We start from the raw sequence: 21,840 nt of genomic DNA on the forward strand, positions 1-21,840 counted from the left end.
TGTCTCTTTTACCTCGGGCAGCTTGATGGGTTCCAATTTCCCACCAGGTTATAAAGATAAGTACGTACACCAGCTTTTGATAGAATTCTAGGATTTATTATGAAAATAATAAAGCCTATGGACTGTCACAGACTTAACAGGACACAGGTACACAATTAATACCAGGGATTCCTGCCTCTAGGGTTTTGGCCTTTGATGAGAAAGTGTTACAGTTGTCACTAGTGGGCACATCTGCATAACAAAATTGTGCTTTTAAAATACTTCATTGTCTTTCATGTAATAAGAGTGAGTGAAACAAGGTAACTGTGATATCATTAGATCCTGGAAAGAAAATATGTTGGGTGATTGAGCTGAAAACATGAAGATATATCCCACCTAAGATGGTTAATTAAATGGATAAGATGCCTGCTTTTGATTTCTAACATTTCTTTTTGACTTTCTTAGAATTTCCAACTCTCTGCTTACGTGACCCATCTGTTCTTGCACGTTGTTTTTTCCATTAGAGGTGTTATCATATTTACTGTACTGATCTTAAGTTCCCAGCCTCACAATCTCAACATCCCTGCCCTATCAGAGTCCTGTTCTGATGCTTGCTTTGACTCTTCAGACTGTTTTAATCCCTTTTGTATGCCTTGTAATTTTCTGTCAAAAGCCTAATGTGTGTGATATACTGGGTTAAAGCAAATCTGATAAATAGGTCTTTAATGATATGGTGATGAGGCTGGGGGTTGGGTAGGAGAAGTGTTCTGTAGTCCTTTGATTAGCTGGCAGTCTTTAAGTGAGCATGTACCTCATCTGTGAACTTCACCAGTGCTTCTCAGTTTTTTTTCACTCCTTAGGTAGGACAGGAAGGTTAGAGGGGGCTGGAGTTGGGTATTTCCCTGCCTCCACATTGGTTAGGCCCTGGTAAAACCCACTTCGATTAGGCTCTGCCAAAATCATTTGAGTGCAGGTCTTGTTAAGATCAGTATTTTCAAATGTCTGCTTTTCCCTTCCCCCTGCTAGAAGTACGTAGACACTGTGAGAAGTTCTGGTAGGGCTCCTGGAGGTAAAAACTCACAAAAGTGTAGGAATCTCTAAGTATGGACCCCTATAGAGTTTTTAACTCTTGGCCTTGTCTACAGTGAGTGATATTAGCTGGAGAAATTCAGTCTTTCACCCTAAGTGTGATGTTTGCTAGCTTTTTTGGGAGTTTAATAGGTGTGAGAAACTGGGAGGGATGTTGTTGGAGTTGGCAAACTATAGCCTGTGGGCCAAATCTCGTTGGCCACCTGTTTTGTAAATAAAGTTTTATTGGAACATAGCCTCACCATTTGTTTACCCATTGTCTGTGGCTGCTTTTGCACTTAAAACCACAGAGTTGAAGAGTTGTGACAGAGACAGTCTGGATGAAAGTCCCAGAAAGCCTAAAATATTAACTCTCTAGCCTCTTACAGAAAAAATTTGCCAATCCTAGCCCACTTGTGTTGAGGAAATTCCCTTTTATTCCTGGTTCTGAGAGTTTTTATCATGAACAGGTATTGAAGTTTCCTGATTGCCTCTTAAACTAAGATGTTTTCTGTTTTGTTTTTAGACCAGTGATAGGGTGAATTGTATTGTCGTATTTTCTTTTTTTAATTGGAGGATAATAGTTTATTTACAATGTGGTGTTAATTTCTGCTATACAGCAAAGTGATTCGGCTGTACATATATATACATTCGTTTTTATATATTATTTTCCATTATGGTTTATCATAGGATACTGAATATATACTTCTCTGTGCTATACAGTAGGACCTTGTTGTTTATCCATTCTATATATAATAGCTTACATCTGCTCACCCCAACCTCCCACTCCATCCCTCCCCCACCCTCTTCCCCCTTGGAAACAAGTCTGTTCTCTATGAGTGTGAGTCTGTTTCTGTCTCGTACATAGGTTCATTTGTGTCATATTTTAGACTCCACATATAAGTGACGTCATGTGGTATTTGTCTTTCTGACTTTCTTCACTTAGTATGATAATCTCTTGTTGCTGTAAATACCATTGTTCTTTTATATGGCTGAGTAGCATTCCATTGTATATATGTACCACGTCTTCTTTATCCATTCATCAGTTGATGGACATTAAGACTGTTTCCATGTCCTGGCTATTGTGAATAGTGCTGCTATGAACATAGGGGTACATGTATCTTTTTGGATTACAGTTTTATCTGGATATATGCCCAGGAGTGGGATTGCTGGCTCATATGGTAATTCTATTTTTAGTTTTCTGAGGAACCTCCATACTGTTTTCCATAGCAGCCACACCAACTTACATTCCCACTAGTGGTGTAGGAGGGTTCCCTTTCCTCCACATCCTCTCCAACATTTGTTATTTTATAGAGTTTTAATGATGGCCATTCTGACCTGTGTGAGGTGGTACCTGATTGTAGTTTTGATTTGCGTTTCTCTAATAATGATGTTGAGCATCTTTCCATGTGCCTATTGGCCATCCTTATGTATTCTTTAGAGAAATGTCTATTTATGTTTTCTGCCCATCTTTTGATTGGGTTGTTTGTTTTTTTGTTGTTGAGTTAGTATGCGCTGTTTGTATATTTTGGAAATTAAGCCCTTGTCCGTCACATCATTTGCAAATATTTTCTGCCATTCCATAGGTTGTTTTTTTGTTTTGTTTATGGTTTCCTTTGCTGTGCAAAAGCTTGTAAGTTTGACAAGGTCCCATTTTTTTATTTTTGTTTTTATTTCCATTGCCTTGGAAGACTGACCTAAGAAAACATTGGTACGATTTATGTCAGAATGTTTTGCCTGTGATCTCTTCTAGGAGTTTTATTATGTCATGTCTTATGTTTAAGTCTTTAAACAATTTTGAGGTTATTTTGTGTAGGTTGTGCTTCAACTTCATCAGTTTACATGTGGCTGTCCAACTTTTCCAACAGCACTTGCTAAAGAGACTGTCTTTTTCACATTATATATTTTTGACTTTTTTATCCAAGATTAATTGACAGTAGTTGTGTGTATTTATTTCTGGGCTATCTATTCTGTTCCATTGATCCATTTGTCTGTTTTTGTTCCAATACCATGCTGGTTTGATTTCTGTAGCTCTGTAGTATGTCTGAAGTCTGGGAAGGTTATGCCTCCTGCTTTGTTCTTTTTCCTCAGGATTGCTTTGGCAATTCTGGGTCTTTTGTGGTTCCATATAAATTTTACAATTATTTGCATTAAATCTGTAGATTGCTTTCTACAGATTGTAATATTTATATAAATATTTATATTTATAAATTTTACAATCTACAGATTTGCATTAAATCTGTAGATTGCTTTCAGTAGTATGGCCATTTTAACAATATTAATTCTTTGAATCCAAGAGCATAGGATTTCTTTCTATATCTTTGAGTCATCTTCAGTTATCTTTCTTAATGTTTTATAGTTTTTAGCATATAAGTCTTTCACCTCCTTGGTCAGGTTTATTCCGAAGTATTTTATTTGGAGGGCTGTGATTTTGAAAGGTATTGTTATTTTACATTCCCTTTCTGATATTTTATTGTTAGTATAAAGAAATGTAGCTGATTTCTGTATGTTAATCTTGTATCCTGCTACCTTGCTGAATTTGTTTATCAGTTCTAGTAGTTTTTGTGGGGTGTATTTAGGGTTTTCTATGTATAGGATCATGTTATCTGCATATAATGACAATTTTACCTCTTCCCTTCCAATTTGGATACCTTTTATTTCTTTTTGTCTGATTGCTGTGGTTAGGCCTTTCAGTACTATGGTGAATAGAAATGGTGTGAGTGGGCTTCCTTGTCTAGTTCCAGATTTTAGCAGGAAGCCTTTCAGCTTTTCACCATTGAGTATTATATTGCTTGTGGGTTTCTCATAAATAGCTTTATTATGTTGAGATATGTTCCCTCTATACCCACTTTGGAAAGGGGTTTTAACATAAATGGATGTTGAATTTTGTCAAATGCTTTTCTGCATCTATTGAGATGGTCATGTGGTTTTTGTCTTGCCTTTTGTTGATGTGGTGTATCACATTGATTGACTTGAGTACGTTGAACCATCCATGGGAACTTGGGATGAATCTCACTTGGTCATGGTGTATGATCTTTTTTATGTGTTGTTGGATTCAGTTTGCTAACACTCTGTTGAGAATTTCTGCCTCTGTATTCATCAAAGATACTGGCCTGAAATTTTCTTTTTTGGTGGTGTCTTTGTCCAGTTTTGGTATCAGGATGATGGCAGCTTCATAGAATGCCATCATTGGAGGAGTTTGAGAAGGATTGGTATAAGTTCTTCTTTTTACGTTTGGTAGAATTCACCTGTGAAGCCATCTGGTCCTGGACTTTTGTTTGTAGGGAGTTTTTTTAATTACAGACTGTATTTCACCTCTAGTGATTGGTTTTTCAAATTATCTGTTTCTTCTTGATTCAATTTTGGTGGGTTCTGTGTTTCTAGAACCTTGTCCATTTCTTCTAGGTTGTCGATTTGTTGGCATATAGTTGTTCATAGTATTCCCTTATGGTTTTTTGTATTTGTGCAGTATCAGTTGTCATGTCTCCTTTTTCATTTCTTATTTTGTTTATTTGGGTTCTCTCTCTCTTCTTCTTGGTGAGTCTTGCCAGAGGCTTGTCAATCTTGTTTACCCTTTAAAAGAACAAGCTCTTTGTTTTATTGATTTTTTTTCTGTTGTTTTTAAAATCTTTATTTCATTTCCTCCCTGATTTTTATTAATTCCTTCCTTCTACTGACTTCATGTAATTCATGAATTACTTCATGAATTACTTTTTATAATTCTTTTATTTGTTCTTTTTGTAATTGTTTTAAGTGGTTGGTTAGGTTGTTTATTTGAGATTTTTCTTGTTTTTTGAATAAGGCCTGTATCACTATGAACTTCCCTCTAAGAAATGGTTTTGCTGCATCCCATAGATTTTGTATGGTTGTGTTTTCATTGTCATTTGTTTCAAGGTATTTTTTAATTTCCTCTTTGATTTCATCATTGACCTGTTGGTTTTTCAGTAGCATGTTGTCTAGTCTTCATGTAGTCATTTTTTTCCTCATTTCTTTTCCTGTGGTTGATTTCTAGTTTCATGGCATTGTGGTCGGAAAAGATCCTTGAGATAACGTCTATACTCTGAAATTTGTTGAGGCTTGTTTTGTGCCCTAGTATGTTGTCCTAGAGAATGTTTAATGTGCACTTGAAAAGAATGTGTAGTATGGGTTTTTTTGGATGTAATGCCCTGAAAATATCAATTAAGTCTAACTGTTCTATTGTATCATTTAGGATCTCTGTTGCCGTATTGATTTTCTGTCTAGAAGATCTGTCCATTGATGTAAGTGGGGTGTTAAAGTCTCCTACTATTATTGTATTCCTGTCAGTTTCTCCCTTTATGTCTGTTAGTATTTGTTTTGTGTATTTGGGTGCTCCTATATTAGGTGAATATATGTTGACAAGTGTAAAATCCTCTTCTTGTGTTGATCCTTTTATTATGTAGTGTCCATCTTTATCCTTCTTTATGGACTTTGTTTTAAAGTCTGTTTTGTCTGATATGAGTGTTGTGACTCCCACTTTTCTTGTCATTTCCGTTTGCATGAAATATCTTTTTCTATCCCCTCACTTTCAATCTCTGTGTGTTCATTGCCCTAAAGTGGGTCTCTTGCAGGCAGGTATTGTAGGCTCATTTTTTAAATTCAGTCTGCCACTCTGTGTCTTTTGATTTGAGAATTTAGTCCATTGACATTTAAGGTAATTATTGATAGATATGTATTAATTGCCTTTTAACCTTGTTTTCCTGTTGATTTTATATTTTTTCTTTGTCCCTTTTTCTTTTTATCTTTTGTGGTTTGATGATTTTCTTTTGTGTTATACTTACGTTCTTTTTGGTTTTTTGGATCTATTGTGTGTCTTTGACTTGTGGTTACCCTGTTTTTCCACTATGTTAACCCCATCCTGTATCTGCTTGCCTTAGACTGCTAGTCATATAGGCTCAAACATATTCTAGGAAATGAAAAAAAAAAAATCTACATTTTCTTACTCTCCTCCCCCACACTTTATGATTTTGGTGTCCTCTTTTACATCTTCATGTTCATCCTTTTGCTGTTTATTGTGGTTATCACTTTCACAGAAATTAAAAAAATTTTTTTAATCTCTGTACTGGCTTATTTAGGTGATTTGCTTTCCAATTGTGATTTTCTCTTTCTTATATATTCTTCTTTTCTATTTAGAGAAGACCTTTCAATATTTCCTTTAGGATAGGTTTAGTATTGCTGTATTCTTTTAGTTTCTGCTTGTCTGAGAAATTCTTTATCTTTCCTTCTATTCTAAATGATCTTGCTGGGTAGAGTATCATAGGTTGCAGACTTTTCCCTTTCAGGACTTTGAATATATCTTGCCCCTCCCTTCTGGCCTTGCAACGTTTCTGTAGAGAAATCAGCTGATAGCCTTATGGGGGTCCCCTTGTAATTAACTCTTTGTCTTTCTCTTGCTGCTTTTAGAATCCTCTCTTTATCTTTAACTTTTGCTATTTGTATTATAATATGTCCTGGTGTAGGTCTATTTGGGCTTACCTTGTTTGGGACCCTCTGTGTTTCCTATACCTGGATATGTTTCCTTCTTTATGTTTGGGAAGTTTTCAGCCATAATTTCTTCAAATACATTTTCAATCCCCATTGGCATGCTTTATATTATCCCATAGGTCCCTTATATTGCTTTCATTTTCTTTTTTTTTTTAAATTTGCCTTTCTGTCTGCTGTCCTGATTGGGTGATTTCCATTATTCTATTGATATCTTCCAGGTCACTTATTCTTGTGCATTGTTTATTCTGCTGTTCATTGCTTTTAGTTTAGTTGTCATCTCAGCAAATGTGTTCTCTAATTTTTCTTGGTTATACTTTATAGTTTCTAGTTCCTTTTTTTCTTAACAGTACTCTGCATTTCTGTCAATAGCCTTCCTTAATTCTTTCAGTATTTTCATTATCTCCTTGTTGAAGAGGTCTGTTTATTTGTTCTTTCAGGGGAATTCTCTTGGTCTTTTAACTGTGAGTGGTTCCTCTGCTTCTTCATTTTACTTATATTTCTCTTATTCTGTGAGTTTAGGAGAAACAGTTAGCTACTCGTCTTGGAGGGCTATTTATATGTGGGCCCGTCCCTGTGTATCTTGTGTGGGTTTAATATTTTTGGTGTTTTTATTATTTATTTATTTATTTGTTTATTTGGCTGCATCAGGTGTTAGTTGTGGCACGTGGGATCTTTGTTGTGGCATGTGGGATCTTTCATTGCGGTGCATGGGCTCCTCTCTAGTTGCGCATGGGCTTCTCTCTAGTTGTGGCACGCGGGCTACAGAGCATGCAGGCTTACTTGTCCCGTGGCATGTGGGATCTTAGTTCCCCAACCAGGGATCGAACCTACATCCCCTGCATTGGAAGCAGATTCTTAACCACTGGACCACCAGTAAAGTCCCACGAGGGCTGTTTTTTTTTTTTACCTGTAGCCCCTTTCCTCAGCATGTGCTGGCCATCATCCCCTTGATAGGGGGTGTGCAGATATGGGAGCTAGTGCCTGGTCTTGGGGTTCTCGGTGGCACTGGCAGATCACGTGCACCCCTAGAGCATGCAAAGGGAGTAGAGGCAGCTCACGACCAATCCTGGAGTCCAGAAGGGCGGTGGTGGCAGCTGGTGATTACTCCTAAAGCCCAGAGGGCAGCCGCTGCTCGTGACCGCTCCTGGAGCTCGTGTAGGTGGTGTTCTGCTGCCTGAGAGCTCCTGCAGGGAAAAAGGCTGTAGTGGCAGGTCCTGCCCCTCCCCTCACGCACCGCCCACACAATGGCACCTGGCCTCTAAAGCAGCCTAGGTTTCCTCCGCGTACACTCTCAGGTGTGGTTGCACCAGACTCTAGCCCCTTCAGGCTGTTTGCATGCAGCCCACTCCAGTTGTCTACCTGGGTCTGATCTCCAAAGCACAAGTTTACACACCCAGCCCCTGCCCATACCAGAGGACATGTGTCTTAGGCTGGGGAGTGCAGGGTGGTGGCGCTGTCTGTCTCTCCATTCTAGCTGCTGCAAACCAGTTGCTGCATTCTCCTCCCAGGCTCCAAAGCTCCCCCTCTGTCCCAGCTAATCTCCCCACTAGTGAGGGGACTTCCCAGGGTACAGGAACCTTTCCTCTTTCACAGATCCCTCCCAAGGGCCCAGGTCCTGTCCCGATTCCTTTCTCTCTTTTTTTTCTTCTGTCCTACCCAGTTAGAGGGAGATTTTCTTGCTCATTCAGAGTTCTGAGGTCCTCTGCCAGCGTTTGGTAGATATTCTGTGAGAATTGTTCCACATGTATGTGTATTTCTGATACATTTGTGGGAGGGGGTGAGCTTCATGTCCTACTACTCCACCATCTTGATCACTCCTCTGCACTGACTTTTGAATGTTAAACCAATTTTGCATCCCTGAGTTAAACCCAACTTGGTCATAATGTATGACCTATATTGGTGGATTCGAAAGTTTACTTGAGGCTTTTGTGCTTGTTCACAAGGAATATTGGTTTATAGTTTCCTTGTTATGTCCAGAATATGTAAAGAACTCTTACAACTCAAGAACAAAAGGACAAACAACTCATTTTGTTTGAAATGGCCCAAAGACTTGAATAGATATTTCTCCAAAGAAGATATACAGATGGCCATTAACCACATGAAGAGATGTTCAACATCGTTGTTCATTAAGGAAATGTAAATCAAAACCACAGTGGGCTATCACTTCATACCCACTAGAATTGTTTTAATCAAAAGAATGAAAAATAAGTGTTGTCAAAGATGTGGAGAAATAGGAACCCTTGTATATTGCTAGTGGGAAGGTAAAATGGTGCAGCTGCTATGGAAAAGAGTTTGGTGGTTCCTCAAAAAGTTAAGCATAGCATTACCATATGATTCAGCAGCTCCACCCCTAAATATATACTCAAGAGAAATGGAAACATATGTCCACAAAGAAACTTGTATACAAATGTTTATATTTTTAGAGCATCATAATAGCCAAAAGGTGGAAACAACCCAAATGTCCATCAATGACAGATGAACAGATGAATAAATTGTGATGTGCATACATGCACAGATACACACACATACACACACACACACAGGAATATTATTCAGTCATAAAAAAGAATGAAAAATTGATGCATGCTACAACTTAGATGAAACTTGAAAACATTATGCTGAGTGAAATAACTCACATAAAAGGACAAATATTGTATAATTCTACTTACATGAAGTAACTGGAGTAGTCAAATTCATCTGGACAGAGAGTATAATGATGGTTGCTAGAGTCTGGGGGTAGGGGAACATGGGGATTTACTGTTTAATGGATATAGAATTTCAGATTTGCAAGATAAAAAAAAGTTTTGGAGACTGATGGTGGTGATGGTTTCACAACCGTGTGAATTTGCTTAATGTCACCAAACTGTACAGTAAATGGTTAAAAGGGTAAATTTTATATTAAATTTTACTACAATCAAAAAATAATAAATTAAGGGGAAAGAAAGGAACAAAGAACCAGTAGATGGTACAACTTGGATGAATCTTAAAAACATATGCTAAGTGAAATAAATCAGACACAAAAAGTCACCTATTGCGTCATTCCTTTTTTACAATATATCCAGATTAGGCAAATCCAGAGAGACAGAAAGCAGGTTAGAAGTTACCAGGGGGTGAGAGGAGTGGGAAATAAGGAGGGATTGGTTAATGGATATGGAGTGTTTTTATGTGATGATAAAAAAAATTTTGAAAGTAGGGAGAGCTTGTGGTTACCAACATTGTGATACAGTAAACACCATCGAAGTACACACTTTAAAATCATTCAATGTATGTTATGCGAATTTGATCTCAGTAAAACACACACACTCACACATTGCCAGTCAAGCACAACACATCCTACCACGTTCCTCTGGGACACGTGGTACAGGCCTGCAAGGATCCTTTGGGGTCTCGGAAGAAAATGGTTAATTAATCTTTTTAATTAAAAATAACCTATTTAAAGTAGTATGTATGTGTTATAGATTGTTTAAAGTGCTGAAAGCACATACAAGAAAATAAAAACATCTCATTCCTACCACTCAGAGATTGCTATTATTAGCACCTCTTTTTTTCTTTCTAGAGTTTTCTCTCTTTCTGTCTCTTCCCCACCCCCTCTCTCCACACACACACACACACACACACACACACACACACACACGTAATGTTAACCAAAATGAAATTATGCTGTTTGTTCTGTTTGTAAATTTGGTGTGTTTGGTTGTGATCTTCATCTCTCCATGTTGACACATTTTAATTCATCTAACAATTACAATTTAAGTTCCTTCAATATTCCAAAATTGTTTACATTAGATCAATCCAAATTAGATTCCAGTCTAGGGACATGTATTGCATTTTGTTATGTCCTTTAAATCCCTTTTATCTAATGTATACACCCCCCCCTTTTTATGACAGAGATTACTTGAAGAAACCCAGCCAGTTGTCTCATATATTTCATCTTTTAAAAACGTGTTTTGTTTTATATGCTTTTTAAGTACATTAAGTAATTATATATTGGGGTACATGATCAAAAGTTTTTAGTGGTAAGGGTACAAGCATCATAAATGGTTAAAGACTGTAGGGTATGCACGTGTTTATTACACTCATCAGTTTTTTGGTAGGTTTGAAGTTCAAAATAAAAAAATAAACATTAAAAAAGAGAAAATGGTTTAGAAGATTACTATTCTAGTCTACCATTTTTCCAGAGTGTGCACTTGTCAATTCAGGAGTCCACCTAAACCTCTGGAATCAGATTTAGAGGCGCAGCTGGGGAAATGGGCATTTCTAAGTCTTTCTCGTGGTTTTGATGCTCAGGGATGTAGAGAGGTGATGCTTACCTTGTACTTTGTGATCATTTCCAGAATTGACACCCCTCCTTTGTCTCTTGCATCAATATTTATCGAGCATGTACTCTAGGCCAGTCCCACCAACTGGGACTGTGAGTGATAGGCTGGAAAGGCAGAGGGAGGCAGCTCTGTGGGCAGTTTGGCAGTTTATTATGGTGGCATCTAACACACTTGCTCCATTAGCCTGTTACCTTCCTTGATGTTCCCCTGTCAGGATTATGAAGAAGCTGTGCTCTTGCTGTTAGAAGGAGCCGCCTGGGAAGAAGCTCTGAGACTGGTAAGAGGACTTCAAAACTCCTCCCTGCATGAAGTGCTAAGTGGAGCAAGGGCCTGCACGGGGAGACAGTGTCAGCCGCAGTCCCTTGTCTTCCGAGCTACTGAAATTTGTCAGAAATAGTTCAGGTTCCTGGTCTAAGGATAAGCAATGCTTTTTAAACCATTTAAAAAGTTTATTCTTGATGTTTGGAATTAGTCCTCTAAATATGAAATATTACTAATTTTTACTGAAATGAATTGAGTTTTCATTGGCTACCTTATAGGAGGCCTACTCCTCTGGAAAATATCCTGTCACCTCTGAAAGTGATCCATTTCCAAGTATCTTAACTTCCCAGTGATTTGAAGTTTTCCTGCCTAAAATTGTTGTATTTTTTTTTTTAGGTACACAAATATAACAGACCAGATATTATAGAAACCAACGTAAAGCCTTCCATTTTAGAAGGTGAGGGTTACATTTAGATAGAATTCCTGATTTGGAAGTATAGAACTGCTGGGAGAGAGGGAGACAGGAGAGTACTGCCTGTACTATTACATCCTTTAATCATGTCAGTGATGAAAGGACTCATTATATCGAGTCAATCAGAGTTCTCCACTGGGTGTGAAATTTACTTCTGAACATGGTTTTTAAATATGCTAAGTTGCTAAATAGTAGCACATAACTTATTTGAATGTTAAAAACCTGTGATAAGATACAATTAAGAATCTTTGGGAATAGTTGGTAAACTCAAATATGAACTGTATATTAGATAATATTGTATCAAATGGTTAATTTCCTGCATTTAATAATTGTATTGTGGTTATATAGATGATATCCTGATTCTTAAGAGAGAGATGCTGAAGTATTTAAGAGGGAAGAATCATATCTGCAACTTCCTCTCAGAGGGTTCCACAAAAATGTGTGTGTGTGTGTGTGTGTGTGTGTGTGTGTAGAAACAGAGGAAGCCAAAAATATGGCAAAATGTTAATAATTGATAAATCTAGGTGAAGGGTATATGTATGTACATTGAATTACTGCAACCTTTAAGTAGGTTTGAAACTTTTTCAAAATAAAAATGTTTTAAAAATAAGAAGGGACTTCCCTGGTGGTCCAGTGGTTTAGACTCTGCACTTCCACTGCAGGGGCCTCGGGTTTGACCCCTGGTCGGGGAACTAAGATCCTGCATGCTGTGTGGCGCAGCCCAAAAAATAATAATAAAAAGAAGAACCTTTGCAGATGGTTCCTCGATAACAGATGAGTGTTATCAGTTCTAGAATACTCTGGTGTTCGCTGTATCCCTTAAAAGCAAAGTGTAAAAGAAGGACATCAGTTTGACTTATAAAAGTCTTTAGGAGTAGAGGTTGATTTTAAGCTCTGCACAGTCTACCCTGTAAGTGATGTCTGGCCTTTCTGACATTAACATGTATTTATATTCTTACCCTGCCTGCTCTTTACTACCCTGTCCTACTCAAAACTGGGAGGGTTCTTTGTGTATCATTTACTTTAGGTACTCCTAACTGGATACTGGAAGCATCCTTCCTGGCCCTGTAACAATCCATCTAGCCCACTCTTACTTGGATTTTTCTCCGCTAATTAGAACCTAGAAAAAGTGCTCCTTAAACATATAAGTATTGGGTATTTGTAGATGAAAAACTACAAAGACGTAATACTTATATGTTTAAGAAGCATTTCAGAGACTTTCCTCCTATTTTTGTTAACAGCTTCCTGTGCACTCCTTTTATTTACTAATCTTCTCTTGGGTTAGATACCAAGTCTTTTGTTCAGGTGATTTTGTAAGTTTAGTGGTAGAGAGTATTCTAGGATGATGTTGATGAACTTTAAGATCTGGAATCTCAATCTCTAGTTCTTTCTCCTATAGCAATGTTGGTTACTTCTCATTAAAGAAAAAATTCTTGCTTGAAAAACCTGGTAACTTCTTTTCTTTGTTAAGCTCCAACTCCCTCACTAACCACCCCCACTCTAGTTTTATCTCTTTGTTTAAACGTGCTCAAATTATTTTCCATCTGCACCCTTAGCCCAGAAAAATTATATGGCGTTTCTGGACTCTCAGACAGCCACATTCAGTCGCCATAAAGCACGTCTATTGGTGGTGCGAGAGCTCAAGGAGCAAGCACAGCAGGTGCATCTGGGTGAGTGCCCACCTGAAGACACCGATGCTTGGGGGGTGGTGAGGGGCAGCATCACGCTTTGTCTCAGCTGCTAACTGTCCCTCCCACAGTGTGATTACTGTGCCAAGTGGAAGTCCGAGGCCTCTGAGGGTCTGTGAGGGTCTTTGTTGTGGGTACTGGTGAGCGCTTGGGGGCAGGACCAGGCACCAATGGGGCAGAGCTCTGCCAAACATTCTCTCCACACCCCGACCAGAGCAGCAGACTACTGTATTTACACAGTGATCTCATTTCCAGAAGTTCCTTTGCTTTAAAAAAAAAAAAAAAAAGACTTGCCTGGTGGTCCAGTGGTTAAGACTGCACTCCCAATGCAGGGTGCCCAGGTTCGATCCCTGGTCAGGGAACTAGATGCCACAACGAAGATCTTGCACATGGCCACAAAGATCCCACATGCCACAACTAAGACCCAGCGCAGCTAGCTAGATAAATAAATAAATAAATAAATAAAAAATTTTTATGTAAAAAGAATAAAGACGTTTGGTAAAGTACTAGTTTACAGTAATAAAACTGTATATATTATCTATTTCATTTTGAGAGCGACTTTGTACTAGTTTTCATGTCCTTAGATTTGACCTGGTTAACTGTAGTTCCCTTACCCCACTGAAGGTAAACCCTCATTTGCAGGTAGTTTTCATGCTGTCTGGTTCTTCTCCTCTAGATGATGAGGCGCCCCACGGTCAAGAGTCAGATCTCTTCTCTGAAACTAGCAGTGTCATGAGTGGCAGTGACATGAGTGGCAAATATTCCCACAGTAACTCCAGAATATCAGCGTATGTATCATGTTTATTCAGCACGTTGACCATGCCCTGGGTATATGGAGAAAGTACAAGTAAACAGGTCAGTTTTCCAGCAGGACAGTGCAGCAGGAGGGGGAGGACATTCTTCAAGGCCCTGTGGAAGCTGTGCAAGGACCTTCGCAGCATATCTAAGAGATTAGACTCAGCTTTGAAATGTTTTCTGCTGCAACTTCGTGGCCTGTGTGTTTGCCCATCAACCACATGGCGCTTACACTGGGTACTCAATTTATATATGACATCTGACTTTATTCATTTAAGAAATATTAAGTGACTATAATGTGTAGGCACTGAGAAAAATATAAAGATTATAAAGAAAAAAGATTTCACACTTCTTCAATTCAAAATTCAACTTGTCAGAAGTATAATCGAGCTAGTTGTAGTGGATGTTACCGAAACCTTTTAAGGAGATGTGAGTTATAAGAGCTGTACTCTTCCTTGGGAAACAACAGTGTATAATGCAAGATTATATATTTAAACCAAATTGTGCTTTAGGAATTCAGAATGGAGACCTGTGAGGTTGTGTGGGGCAATCAGAAACTGCAAGAAAGCCACCTAGAACTGGGCTTTGAGAGCTGGGGTGAGAGTCCCAGACAAAACAAATGGCATAATTAAAGACCTCTGAGGCAGGAGAGAATGTGGGATTCATATTCATATTTTATGATATTCAAATTCCAATCTGGTATGTCTGTTATCTTACTTCAACTTAATTTTGTTGCCTTTAAACTTACTTGGTTTTTGCTACAAAATTGAAGCTGTTTGTTCTTTTCATTTTTCTGCCTCTTACTATCAGATGAAATCCGATTTTATTCTGTATTTTAATCAAAACTTCAAGGCCAGGCATCACTTTTTAGGGTTTTCCTTATTACTTCCTGCCTTTTCTCTCCCAATTTAATTTTTATGTATCATCTTAACACCTTCACCATTTTCCCGAAAATACAAATACCATCTGTATATACTCTGGTTTCCCAGAAAGTTGGTGGCCAATAGTTACATTCATTTTAATCTGTTCAGCACAAGGAGAGCCCCTTTTAAAACATCTCTAATTTCTAACAGGAGATCATCTAAGAATCGGCGCAAAGCGGAACGGAAGAAGCACAGCCTCAAGGAAGGGAGTCCACTGGAGGATCTGGCCCTTTTGGAGGCATTGAGTGATGTGGTGCAGGGCACTGAAAAATTGAAAGGTATATTCTCAATACTGATGATTCTTGCCCACAAAAAACATAGTAAATTCGTCACTTCAGGGTGCATTCCTGAAACAACTTCTCAGCCAATAGCCTAGATGTCTTCCTCTTTGGCATCCACCTACCTGAGCTGTGAGAGACTATCACTGAAACCAGGATAAAGACAGAGGAGGCACTGCTTTCCTGCTTGGCTCTAGTGGGTTTGTTTTCTTTTTGTAGTAGATATGTTGAATTATTCCAGCTTTTGGGGAGAAAGAAGAAAATGAGGGAGATATTGTAGTATGCTATTAGATATTTTCACTTGGGAAAGAAACTCCTGTTAGGATTCTAGCAGTGGAGCTGGTGATACAACTTACCACTCTCAAATTTCTTCTCTCTAGATGAAATATACCATATTTTAAAGATACTCTTTCTCTTTGAGTTTGACGAGCAAGGAAGGGAATTACAGAAGGCCTTTGAAGATACTCTGCAGCTAATGGAAAGGTCACTTCCAGAAATTTGGACTCTCACCCCCCAGCAGAGTTCAGCTACACCTGTAAGTTTTCCTCAAAGACAGAATGTGCTTCTTTTTTTTTTTAAATCACTTTGACAGGTTATTACTCTCACACAATCTCTTAATAGTGAGAGCAAAAGATTTTCCTGTTCTTAAAACGTACTTGTACTATACAATAGTTAAATTAGACTTATGTTTAAGCTGTCAGTAAGAAGATTTTATGTTTGATAGTATAGTTCATAGTACACCTTGGCCTAGGTTAAGTTTGCTTTTTATTTCTCCTTTCTGCATGAAACTGCTGTCATGGAGAAGATGGGAAAGTCAGATGTCAGATGGTTGCCCTGACCTTCAGTGAGATTGGTCAGGGTAGGGGGCAAGCTAGGACCAGAACTGGCCTCTCACCTCTCTGTTCAGACTTATGGATGGGATCTGAGTTCTTTAAAGGAAGCCCAGACAATTGCTTTTTCTCTTGTTTTATGGTAAATTTGACTTGTCACTTCTGTGTTGTTGTAACAAGCTTGCTAATTATGTTAAAGCTGTTTGTGTCCCATCAAGAATTCTAATATATTGTCATCTATTTATTGTGTATATCTATCTGCTCAGTCTCTTACATCTCAGGTCTGTTGTTCAAAGTTTCAGTTTTGATTCAGAAAGGCTGGTTTATCAGTCAGAGTCCATTAAGGAAAAACAAAAACCACAGCTGTTATTTTATCAGAGAGAGTTTAATATATGGAACTGGTTAACCAAGTACTAGAGGACTGAGAAGGCAGAAAGGGAACACAGAGAAGGAACATTGAGATTGAAACCTGACAGCCACTTGTACCCATAACGCTGAAGGAACAAAAGGAAGAGGTGGGATTCTTAGAATTTAGACGCTTGGAGGTGAGGCCCCTGCAGAGCTGGTTCTTGAACCTTGGAGAAGGGGGTGGCAGCCAGCTGGTGCTGGTATTGCCGAGGGGGCAGGATGAGGCTGGGTCTAAGCGTACAGAAATAAACAGAAACTGGGACAAACAGCTGCTGCGGGGTACAGAGCTACTGTTGGGGTACAGAGCTACTGTTGAGTGAAAGCAAGCGAACAAGGGAACAAATTCCCTCTCCTTTCTCCGTCCAGCTGGTGTCTGCTATTGTTGGAGCATAACGGCTGTCCAAGGAGGGGTGTTTTCTCAGGCCCCCAGTCCCAGCATCACGAGCAGTGTATAGGAAGGGTGGGTTTGGAGCTGAGAGAGAGGCTGGAAATCAGCTCATAAGCTTACTGGGTCTCGATTTCCTCAGTTATAAATGGGGATAATACTCCCCTGTATAGTTCACTGGAATGTTTTGAAGGTTAGATGAGAGGGTAGATATAAAAGCATTTTACAAACCATAAAGATAAAAGCAACTGAGAATTAGCCCCTCATAAATACTTGAATTTACTATAAGTATTTCCTAGAAGAAATGTGATCACCTTCAGAACTAGTGCTTTCGAGGCTAAAAATTTATAATGCTTCCCAATGCTCTCCCTTATCCTCATCTATTCAGATCATGTTAACATCTAAGATACCAACTTACGAGTCTTCTAGGGGAAATGACCAGGAAAATTGTGTTTTTGCTTTGGTTGGTAAAGCATGGTAATGTCATCTGTGCAGGATACCATGGGTCACATGGCAGTGTTTTGAGCACATGACATCACTGCTGAGAGTGCGCCAGGGGAGAACACACAGACCTGAGTGAAGGCGAGGCGGAGGGCCTGGAGTGTGCCTGCTGAGGCTCGAGCGGGCGTGGAATTCCTGCAAAGTCTCTTGTTTTACCTTAAACACGTGTGCGGAGTTTGCATTCTCCTCCATGATATGCACAGAATTGTTTTAATGTAAAAATTCTCACAAATCTTTGAGTACAGTCTGGTGCTCTGTGTATTCTATAACCTCTTATTATTATATCCCCTCCCCCCAGGGTATGGCTCACTTATTTGGAAAGGAGCAGGCATATATCACTGAGATTTTCTTCTTCTGTTTTCCCCCCATCATTACCTTGTTCTTCTGGTGGACAGGAGATGTAGAGGTCTGAATTGAGACTGGAGAAACTGGCAAATTAAAATCACATATGTGTTTGATACCATAATGAAAATGAAAGGCTATTTATTGCTGGTAGAGATTTGGTATTTGCAGTCAGCAGAATTATAAGATAATCTTTGCTGATTCAGTCTACTTTCTACTTAGGTTCTAGGTCCCAATTCTACTGCAAATAGTATCATGGCCTCTTATCAACAAGAAAAGACTTCAGTTCCTGTTCTTGGTTAGTATTTTTTTCTCTCTAAATTATTATAGTACTAAGCAGAAGGAGTATCTTTTTCTAAGTGTTGAGATGGTTAGTAGTATAAGGAGAGATTGGGGAATCACTACTATTTTCCCTCAGTTCTAAGAGTTTGTCTTTAGTAAAATTAGTTTAACGCCTTTAGTGTTGGGATCCTGGGTTGGCGGGTAAGAAATCCAATGTGACATTAAATGTATAATTAAAAAAAAATTGTTCTGACATGCACACTTATTAATGCAATGGCATACACTAGTCCATACAGACACATCACAGTTGAAGAAGTGTGACTCCTAAACAGTCTAATTTGCACATACATTTTAAGGATTCATCTGAATCATCCTTTTTGGCTATTGGCAGTTTTGCATTGTGTCTTGGGGACATTTTCATATTCCTGCTTAAAAGCTGGACCATTTTAGTCATACTTAGGATTAACAGTATAATTTGAAAACAAATCCAAAGAAGATTAGCATTTCATCTGCATTTTCTGTTGAATTCCTAAAATGTTCTGTTTCTTTGTGGTGGGGGGGAGAGGATTCTCATCAGTTAGGTTACATATTCCTCAAAGTTAAAAGCCCTAAAGGCTTTCTTTTGAAAGTTGGTTAAAAACCTTTTGACAGATCAATTTGGTGCCAGAGTATTCGTCCTTCATGGGGATCAGTCAAGCATAGCAACTTCTTTTTAGCTTTGAAACGGTGGCAGTTTTTACGGCTGCTATTTGCATTTCTGGCATGTGAGAGGCAATGTTCTGCAATTTTTTCATCTAAATGCTCTACTGTGGTAGCATTTTGATAACATTTGAAGTAGCATTTGTGGGAGCCATGTCAAGTTTAACTTTCATGGCTTATATTGCTACCAGGAATAAATTAACTCCCTTCCATTCCAGCTAAGCTCATATATGCAGACAGTTGACTGCTGTATCCCTAGATCCCCTTCTTCCTGGAGGCTGGCAAGCTGCCTTTGGTATCAGTCCCACAACGTACACTTATTTCTGAGATGCTACAATTCATCTCAGGCCAGAGGTTGTTTGGTAATTGTTTAGTTTGTAATGTGTCGAATCCAGTTGTGATTTCTGTCCCGTTTTCCTCACTGCTGGCTTGATGCTGACCTTCAGGTCAAGTTCAGTCACACCTTTCTCTAGGGTGGTCTAGTTGGCTTTATCAAAGAGCACTTCCATTTCCCAGCTGAGCCTTAAAGACTTTAAAATTTTGCGGCTCCTCATTATCAGAGTATGTATTATCCGTGTCCCTGTGTGGGAACACTAGTGTAGATTGTTTAGGAAAGGAGAAGTTCTCATAACCCAAAAAGAGGCGGATGAGCTACTCACAAAATTAGTTCCTCTCAAATATTCCTCACCTGCCCCTTCCCAGCTAACAGTAGTAGTAGGGGATCAGAGACTTGATAGGGCATTTTCTGATGGTTTCATGTTAAGATGCAACGTAGTACCATGCAGGTTGATTGCAAGTCTGCAAAAATGTAATCCATTTCATAAAATGGATTAACGTTTTACCACAGTAGTGCTTAAATCACGGTGAAACTGGACTTGTTACAGTTGATAACAAAATTCTTCAAATGAGTATGATTTGACTATCAAAGGATTAAGAGAAGTCCTTGGAAAAACTGATAAAGCCCTCAAATTATTTTTGTGAAATGACTCTCTCTGTGCTGTGAAATTCAAACATGGAAATGTGAAAGATGTCATGTCCTGCTGTCATACAGTTTGTCAGAATAATTTCTTTCCTGCCAATAAGTCAATACTTGGTATTTATATTTAGTTTAAGAATCAAATATAATTGTAGTTATACCTAATTTTTAAAAATAAAATACACTATTTTCAGAACTTGTTTCTTTTTTAAAAAATGGAGTCTCATTCAAAGTTTACCCACTATTTAACATAAAATTATGGAGCTTGTTGACAATGAATTTAAGTAGGCTTTTCCAATATTATAAACAAGCGAAACTTCTTGTGGTCTTTCTGTCTATATAGATTTTTGTTTGGGGGTGTAGAGAATAGTAACTGTATGTGAAATTATAAAACTGTTATGATTAGTAGAGAAAATCTGGATTGTACAGTGTGGCAAAGAAAATTAAGATTTAAAAATTTCTAGTCATACATGTGTACCATGCATGTATATATCTATAATGAAAACCATGTTTTTAAAACATTTTATCTTGGGCATTTTTCACACATTTCAAAATATTCATGTAAATAATTTTTCATGTCTGTATGGGTCATATATACAGATGTACTATGAATAATACTGAGAAAGACCATGTGTTTATATGCATGTTTTCTCATGTCTCTACTTCCTGTATATGATTCCTACTTAGATAAGAGACTCCATAAATCTAACTGAAAGAGGGCCTGCAAGTTTTATCTAACGGTGACAAATTTCCCCCAACCATCACCCACCGCCTCCATTTATTTATTTTTTAAAAATATGGACATTTTTAATCAGTGTGTTTGCAGAAATTTTTATCATAAAGCATTTTCTGTCCATTAACTTTACATACTGAATACACGCCACTACTTTTTTTTACTCTTATAATTGATGTAAATTTTACATACAGTAAAATGTACAGATCTTAGGTGTATAGTTTGATGGAACATTAACTCTGGTTCTGATGGTCGTCTTGTAGGTGCAAAGCCCAGTTGCCTAATTTTAGCTTAGAGTTACTTGCCTCAGCTCCCACCAAGAAAAAATAGTGTGTCTGTCACAATTTCCCTCTCCTTTCTTTCAGATGCTGAGCTTTTTATACCACCAAAGATCAACAGAAGAACCCAGTGGAAACTGAGCCTTCTAGAGTGACTCTGACCCCAGTTAGGAGGGCTCTGGCAGAGAAGGCTGTTTTCCTTCCACTCCTCACTCCTCGAGGCCTGGCTGCTGGGAACTGGGGAGAGTAAGACCATCTACCTTAGCATTACGGAGAGCTGCTCTATGCAGCAGACCTCAGCAGACACCAGTTCTATTTTATTTTGCGTACAATCTTAATCGTTAGCAAGGCTTTAAGCTTTAACCCATATAGCATCATTTTGTAAAAATTACTGTTCTTCTACTTAGCGCTGACTGAGCATATTTCTGGTATTTATGGTAATCAGGACGTTGGGTTTCATTCCCAGCTACAGGTCGGAATCATATCGGGACCGTAAGTAGACAAATCACAGATTGATTTGTGCCTCAGTTAATTGGGAATGTTTCGTGGCTGCTACCTCAAAGTGTGAAGAGAAGTTAAATAATGTTTTCGAATTGTTTTATGTTCCTTGAGGAAAGCCTTATGTATAAACAACTAATGGCTATTAGTGCTCCCAACGATAGGTCTGATTTAATCATTTAAATGACTTCACCTTGAACTAAAGCAGAATGAAAAGTGAAATCTATCCTTTGATATTCTAAGCTTTCCTAGGCTGACAGCGGTTATTTTGTAATATCTTGCCAGGTCATGTGCTTCCAGTTATAACTGGTTTGAGCCTCCTATCACTAAGTGTCCACGTGGACTATTTTCATTGCCTGTGAATGTTCTGCTAGAGTTAGCAGCGTTAGAGCTGGAACAGATTAGAATTTCCGAAACAGTATTGCGTACGTTTGGGATGGTGAGCAGCGTGCATCATAGGCATGAGCAGCAGTAAGTTACTCCTTTTTCTCCAAATGTTCCTTCTTTTAACATAATGTTTTTGTCAGTATCTAGGTCATTTCATTTATTTTTCTTTACGGTGCTTAACTGACCTCTGTCTTTTAGTTATTTTCTTTGGAAGAAATGAGAATGTTATCTCTTTG

At 38.4% G+C, this 21,840-nt stretch overlaps 1 protein-coding gene across 1 annotated transcript in view; it reads left to right on the plus strand.

The window, feature by feature from the left end:
• ELP1 (elongator acetyltransferase complex subunit 1) overlaps positions 1 to 20,874 on the plus strand; it is a 56,213-nt gene extending 35,339 nt beyond the window's left edge. Inside the window, exons 29-36 of the mRNA XM_065879817.1 lie at positions 11,083 to 11,145; positions 11,526 to 11,586; positions 13,158 to 13,271; positions 13,966 to 14,077; positions 15,158 to 15,285; positions 15,666 to 15,820; positions 17,974 to 18,049; positions 20,807 to 20,874. Of these exons, the coding sequence (XP_065735889.1) occupies positions 11,083 to 11,145; positions 11,526 to 11,586; positions 13,158 to 13,271; positions 13,966 to 14,077; positions 15,158 to 15,285; positions 15,666 to 15,820; positions 17,974 to 18,049; positions 20,807 to 20,874 (777 nt within the window). The remainder of the gene's footprint in view (positions 1 to 11,082; positions 11,146 to 11,525; positions 11,587 to 13,157; positions 13,272 to 13,965; positions 14,078 to 15,157; positions 15,286 to 15,665; positions 15,821 to 17,973; positions 18,050 to 20,806) is intronic.
• Positions 20,875 to 21,840: the final 966 nt, after the last annotated feature.

The sequence above is a fragment of the Phocoena phocoena genome, chromosome 6 (assembly GCF_963924675.1).
Source record: "Phocoena phocoena chromosome 6, mPhoPho1.1, whole genome shotgun sequence".
Classification (NCBI taxonomy): Eukaryota; Metazoa; Chordata; class Mammalia; order Artiodactyla; family Phocoenidae; genus Phocoena; species Phocoena phocoena.